Consider the following 7,097-nt stretch of genomic DNA (forward strand, 5'->3'; position numbering starts at 1 on the left):
AGAGACGATGGGATAAACCGTGACGTGGGTGGCGTGGTTGGATTTTTGCTGAATCATCAGGAGCGTCGATGGATTCTTCGGTTCACGCCCTGGACACGAGCAGACGTAGAGCAACGCAGACATCGGTGTAGATCTCGGCTTCATTTGTCCTCCTTTGAATAAATTGTATTAGGACATGGTGGGGGACAACCTGGGGCACATATTGCAAAAGATCAAGGTATATGGCTAGATGGATCGCCAAGAAAGCGGATGCCAACCAAAGGGTTACACAACTAGGCACGACTGGCGGCGAGAATGGCAAGCCATGGCAGCAGCCTGGCGGCATAGCGGAGTGGTGTGCGACTTGCAGCTGCCTAGAGGACACCTTTATAGGTATAGGGAGGGAGAGGGACAACCATGAGAGGAGGTGAAAGGACGGTGATGGTGGAAGACGAAATGAACGGGTGCAGGAAGATGAAATGAACAGGTGCAGGAAGACGAAACGGATAGCTCAGGTTCAAGGATGATAACTTCACTGTCTGAACATCAAATTGAACGTTTTTGGACTCTATCTTGATTTCCAAAAATGCATCACAAGATAAACTATTTGAACTCCGACTTATCTACGCAGCACTAATTTCGGAGGACATAACTCCTAGCTCTATTAACTCCTAGCTCTATTATCCAATGAGTACTTTCATAGGTGCAAATCAAAACTCTCAACGAGACCTACAACTTTGGTATTGTCAAGATTTGCATTTGAGGCTGTATTGAACTCTGAAACTGCATGAGAAGATGAGGTTGGGCGATGAGGAGTAACTGGCGGTCGGAGTAATGGCCATTAGAAACAATTAGAGCATCAGTTTTGATCTTGGATTGCGGGGAATAAAGAGAGAATTGATGAGGGGGATCGAGCGAGGACAAAAACATGTTAAATATTGGCAAATAAATGGCACATGCACATTGAATTCGTCAGTTTTGGGAGCTCCAATAAGCAATCATGGAGTCAGGAAGGTGAATAGCATTGATCACGTCCTCCTCTCAATCTAGAGATGGAAGAAGGGACATGGTAGCTTGGGCCATATTTGTTAAGGGAAGGAAGTAGGGAGAAACAAAGATAGAGAACTTCGGAGCTTTGGAGAAAGGGTGAGAAGATATAAAATGGAAGAAATTGATATAGGGATTTTGGATAATATTGAAAAAATAGAAGAAATTGATATAGGGATCTCTTTGCAGTCTTTCCGCCTTCTCTTTTGTCGGAAGGGAGCGCTTAGGGTGCAGGCTGCACGCTGCCAGTACCCCTCTGTAATTTATAAATCTTTTGTTTCCCCCCTCATTTATTCCTTCTAATGAAAAATCGGTAGAGCTCATGCCGTGTGTTCGGAAAAAAAATAGCATTTTGATGTAACCCATACATTTCAGTTGCCTTCTAATATCTCATCTACTCTGATTCCTCCTTTTCCTGTTAGAGCCTAACGTCAAAACCACCCCTTACATGTCAAAATCTACAAGCACATTCTATTTATCATATCCTAGGCACACCAGAGCAGCCTGATCAATGAAGCTTTGTGTGATGAACACGACATTCTTGTGATTCACATATCTAGGATAATGAGAGAGGGGCCCTGGTCAGCCAGTCAGCTGCCCACGGTTCATGCATTCTGCATGCACTTGAATTCAGAGTCACCTTTCACAATCTAGGAGTGAACCATTCCGTTCTGATTCTGGGTGGAATTGCCACAATCTGAGCATTATTCTTAGCAAGAATTATTGCAGCAGGAACATCCTTAGTCCTCACTTCTTCGCAGTTTTGCCATCCCCCTCACAAGCCACACCGATTGCACTCTTGTCGTCGTCGCCAACAAGCTTTGTTGCAATGAACCCGGTGCTCTCCACTTCTACTTTCAAGCTTTCTTGCCCAAAACATCTGGAACAGCCTCTTGTCGAATCATTTCGGTGCACACCACCTCATATACACTTACGTAGGCCAAACTTCTTCAATCCATCAAAACAGGAAACAAGTTTATCATGTTACCCTTCTTTGCCAACACTTGTGGCTTGGAGCATCGATTAGGGTCGCCTGCAGGTTCTGTGTCTCCAAGTGACTGTTTTTTCAATGGAGTAGCATAAAAGGCTTGAAAGACCAGGAAATCAAGGGATGCTGAAAATGTTGAATCTCTGCATATCATGAAGATCAAAGAACAGGATTTTCTTAAGTTTGGTTTCAGTACATAACGATGGATTACAGTGGAAACATGAAATGAAGTATGAAACCTGCACAGAAAAAAAACAGTTTCTATTTCTTCTTCCCAGCTTTGCCCTCCTTTCTTCTCACAACCTCATTGGCATAACGGATACCCTTTCCCTTGTATGGCTCAGGTGGTCTCCACTTCTTTATAGTAGCAGCAAACTGACCAATTTCACTCTTGTCGTAGCCACTGACAATGATCCTGGTGTTCTCTTCCACCTTAACCTTCAGGCCTTCCGGAACAGCCATCCGAACAGGGTGCGAGAATCCCAGGTTCATCACGAGATCGTTGCCTTCCACCGCTGCACGATACCCGACCCCCACTAACTGAAGCTTCTTTTCGAATCCTTTTGACACGCCAACGATGATGTTGTCCGTCAGGGTTCTGAATTGAATATTTGACCCGAGTTTTTAGATGAATACGTAAAGGAAAGGTGAGACAATATTAGAAAAATCATAATATGATTTCTCTAACCAAGCAATGATTAGAAAATGTCCAAAGATGATTCAGTAGAAGATATTTAATGCTTAAGGCAAACAAATGTAGACACTGGTGAGAGAAATAGGAAAAAAATGGCTGAAGCCTAAAGGTAAAAGATAAGTTCATGCCGTCATGCACAGTCAAGGATACATAATTTGGTGATTTATGACATCTTTATGGTCAATCATTTTTTTCTCGAACACGCAGGAGAATAACGCGTCATTGTATTAAGAAGAAAAAGTGACCCAGTTTATAAAGAAAATCGGACCCAAAAATCTTAACAAGCATAACATTACAACCCGCGAAGCCTAGCTCGCACGTAAGTCACAGAAAGAAAGAAAGAAAGAAAGAAAGAAGAAAACCCCCTAATCCCCTAAGTACCCGGACAATAAAGGTCCAGCAAAGCAGAATACAACCCGGCACACATACAATAGCAGAACGCCATACAACAAGGCCAAGTGGCATATCTGAACAGCCGGTGGCACCCACACCAAGTAACAACATCCCACAAGCAACCGTGCCCAGCTAGCACTTCGATCAGAACCCCATCAGGCGGAGCCCTGCTCCCACGCCCGACTACCAACTCGGATGGCGGCTTCACGCCAACCACAAGCACAACAGATGGGGTCTTGGGACGTCCAAATACAGCCACTGACGTGAAGAGACGAAAGGTGGTGGGAAGACAAGGCGAACAGGAGAATGAACAACGACGGAGTGTGTCGAGCAAAGGGGTGCTGCCAGATGTAACAACAAGGAACAGAGGGACTCTTCGAAATGACGCCTTCAGGAAGGAAGCAGCAGGAACCGCCATCGCTCGTCCAAAAAGCCGGACAGGGTTTTCACCCGGAGAGAACCCAGGGGGGGGGGAGGTTCGACACAAAGCCTCCAGGAGGTAATGACGCCCACAAGCGCCATCGTTGTCGGCAATGATGCCTATAAGGGCTTTCGCCCGAAAACCCCCCCTACCATAGCGCGATGCAGTGAACCCCTGGCTCAAAGGATCAGCTGGACCAAGCACCAACAAGAGAACTAGCAGCACACAGTAGAGGAGCACGAAGGCCCTAGCGACACACCCACAAGCCGAGGAGACCGAATGGCACATTAGGGCAAAGCAGAGCAATAGCCGGCCAAAAGACAGGACCGGCCGAAGGCCACCAGAACGGCCTCCCCATGGTCGACCAAAGTAGACCCACGACAGCAATGGAGCAGACCCACAGCCGACTGAAGGCCACCAGGAGAAGCAGATCCACAGTCGACCGAAGGCCACCAGGAGAAGCAGACCCACGGCCGGCCAAAGCGGCACGATGGAAGGCAGCCCGCACGCCCACAGTCCCGGCCAAAGCCGAAGGCAAGTGGCGAGAGCGAGCAACGCGCAGGTAGGTAGGACACCGCACAGATCAAGGCCGACAAGAGGTAGATCCGGCATTCAACGGCGCGGATTCGGCCGGAGCAAGCAGCCATGTCGGTGGATCCGCCCAGACGAGCGCACAACATGGGCGGGGGGAGGAGGGGAGGGGAGGGGAAGGGAGGTGGGGAGGGAGGGGGAGACGGAGGGAAGAGGCCGCGACGCCCCGACAGGATTGGAGGGCTGCTCTCGGCCGGGTGGTCCTTGTGGTCATTCATTGATCATGCATAAAAGACTGTGTATGAGTACCATGATATTCTTCTTGATCAAGGCGGCTACTTTCACCATGATATGTCGCTATTCCTTATTCAATAAAAGAATACCAGGACAAATCATGGCCCAAGTGCCAGAAGCACTGCTCTAAAAAAAAAAAGGTGCCACTAAGAAAAACAGATTTTACAGTTCCTGAACTCCAGAAAGGAGCAATAAAATAGCCTATTTCCTTGGTATGAATACTGGATAGAGTGATAAATGCAAGAAGATAGACATTCGTATCCAAATGACCAAATCTTTGTAGAACTACTAGAATGGTTAATGTTTGTTCTCAAGGTAGATTGTTTAGTGGGCTTTGGTGTACACTTAAAACATAAAGCCTAGTGCCTCAGCTCCAAAACAAAGACAGACCATCACATATATTGGTTTTTGGTTATTAGCCAGACAGGAGGTCAGAGGAAAATAAATACACGGAGTAGAATATTGCTATCTACAATACACACACACACACACACACACACTTGTAGGAGTTAATAGGATCATAGGACTGTGTTTATCTATTCCAAAACTGAAAACAACATGTGATTAAACCTTTATAAGGCACTCACAATGAAATACCCATGGGATTCAATACTGCTCTTGACTCTAGAAAGTGATAGCTTAAATATTTGAGTTGTGACAAGAGCAGAAGGCTCATAAGTTGGCAGCTAACTTCAGGAATATAAGGAAAAGAGGTGGAAAACAAAGAATAGAAAGAGTGAATCACATTATGAGCAGTGAACCAGAAACATGAAATAGATAAGCTCATTTTTGTACTTTCCAATTGTCATTTACCTGAAAAGTCCGTGCATCTGGTTTGCCCTCTTGGTTTCCACAGTCTTGTAAACTCTCAGCTTACCAGATTCTTCTTTCACAATTTTCACTTCACCTGGATAGTTCAGAGATAATTCCCCTAGCGGACCCTTAGCTTTGACAAACTGCTCTTCTAATGTGAGAGTAACATTTGTTGGAACTTCGATGGGCTTCTTTCCAATTCTAGATTCCTTGCACTCTACTACATTTCTGACAAAACCAACTCTGCCTGCAGGGATAACACGAGGACGAATCCCTTGTGTCTTTCCAAGGAAGCCAGTTCTTGAATTGCTGGTTTATTTCAGACAAAGTAAGAACTCCACTAAAATTTGAATACTAGATTTTAGAGAAAAAACCATTTCTGTTAAACAATAATGCATCAATTTAGTTTTAAGCACTTTATTAAAACAAAATGAATTCAAAGCATGAATGCTCAGCACAACATTTGCTACTAACTAGAAAGATGGGATGTAAAGACCAAACGAAAGCAGCTACCAAATCCCAAGATTGTTTGCTAAAAACAACATATTCGTCTTGAACTTTTTAGGCAAAAGTCCGAGGTATGAATATAAGTTAACATGGTCAGGTTACCACAGAACGGTACTAAGAGGGGCAACTTAATGTCGTCACCATATTTTGTGAACTTACGATGTACGTCTAGACCATTCAAGTTTGAGTTCTCTTCGATACGAATTTGAATGTATATTTCTTCCTAATAGAAAGCCAGCTAGTTCCTAAGTTGGTCTAGTTTATTTTTAATTTACAAGGCTTCGGATATCAAGAGGATAACTACAAATAACAGGTGGATTATCAACCAGTGACCGCTGAAAAGCAAAGCAGAGCACCACACTCCTCCAAATTGCCACACCATTTGACTGAGATACTTCCATCCGGAGCTACGTATCCTAGCAACAAATGTGCCTGCGAGTTCCTGCGGTCACCAAAATGCAGGAAGACACATCTGACTGCATTTGACGGAATTCCCCTACAAATTCAGACGGAGTGTTGGCACGCTCCCTACGCCAACTGCATCCGAACAAAGAATGCGTGGTACCACCACCACCCTTGCCCCTTTTGTTGGCGCAGCAACAAGACAACGGCGCGAGCCTATAACAAAGGAAATGCCGGTTCTTGGAAGCAAGAAACGTAGCAAATCCGTCCAGGGCACACAACACGGAAGCAGTTCTTGGCCCACGACTGTGGAACCACGGCACTTCGCGTGTCTCAGAGAAGAGGGCAGGGAAGGAGTCCGTAAAGATTCATGTGTCCAACCCTAGAGAGCTCATGCCCGAGGAGGCGCGGTGTATTGACAGGAGGGAGGGGGGAGGGGGAGGGGGAGGCGTACCAAGGGAGGTGGAGGGAAGGGGAGAGTGACGCCATGGACGAAGGGCGCTCGAGGTTGCCGGAGGAGCTGCCTCCGCTCGCCCTCTGTGCGGCTCTTCTTATCTGAATGCTCGCGACGTCGCTCCCCTGCTGGTTCTATTATCCACACTTCCACACAGCACGACGGGGGTGAAGAGAAGCCGCGAAGGATGGGGTCTCCGGGTTCGGTTTGAAAATTCGTTGAAAACCGTGATATTAGTTTAATTCGATTCACACCGTACTTTGAATTTAAATTAAAAATTCAAATAAATAAATAAATCACAAAAAATTCTAACAAATACTTAGAGACAATTTTAAGATCTTCTATGAAAAAAATCAAAAGTTAATCTAGTTGTAACACATTTACACAATCATACATGTTACAATAACTATTTAATGTGTTTATATATTTTTAAAAGACATAGGATCATGTGAGAAGATTAATAAAATTGGTTTTATGATTTTTTTATTAGCAAAGAAGTGACTATGCATTTAACTAGGTTTAGCAAATACATTTTCTCATAGAAAATATTCAACTTTTTTATGAGTGTATATAT

General features: G+C 44.9%; 1 protein-coding gene across 1 annotated transcript; it reads right to left on the reverse strand.

Annotated features, from left to right (window-relative positions):
• Nucleotides 1–2,138: 2,138 nt before the first annotated feature.
• On the reverse strand, nucleotides 2,139–6,683 carry LOC133912532 (large ribosomal subunit protein uL6c-like). Its single transcript, XM_062355321.1, has 3 exons — nucleotides 6,524–6,683; nucleotides 5,161–5,469; nucleotides 2,139–2,612 (listed from the first exon to the last, which is right to left on the reverse strand). Exons 1-3 carry the CDS (start codon nucleotides 6,556–6,558, stop codon nucleotides 2,276–2,278), a joined length of 681 nt encoding a protein of 226 aa, XP_062211305.1. The 5' UTR covers nucleotides 6,559–6,683; the 3' UTR covers nucleotides 2,139–2,275.
• Between the last annotated feature and the right edge of the window lie 414 nt (nucleotides 6,684–7,097).

Source organism: Phragmites australis, chromosome 3 (assembly GCF_958298935.1).
Source record: "Phragmites australis chromosome 3, lpPhrAust1.1, whole genome shotgun sequence".
Classification (NCBI taxonomy): domain Eukaryota; kingdom Viridiplantae; phylum Streptophyta; class Magnoliopsida; order Poales; family Poaceae; genus Phragmites; species Phragmites australis.

Bases quoted from the DNA above. Each gene is read 5' to 3' on its own strand.
- LOC133912532 (XM_062355321.1), bottom strand. From the start codon at position 6,558: ATGGCGTCACTCTCCCCTTCCCTCCACCTCCCTTG. The intron at 5,470-6,523 runs GTACGCCTCCCC...GAAATAAACCAG, and splicing joins CCTTCCCTCCACCTCCCTTG to CAATTCAAGAACTGGCTTCC. The intron at 2,613-5,160 runs GTAAATGACAAT...TATTCAATTCAG, and splicing joins CAGATGCACGGACTTTTCAG to AACCCTGACGGACAACATCA.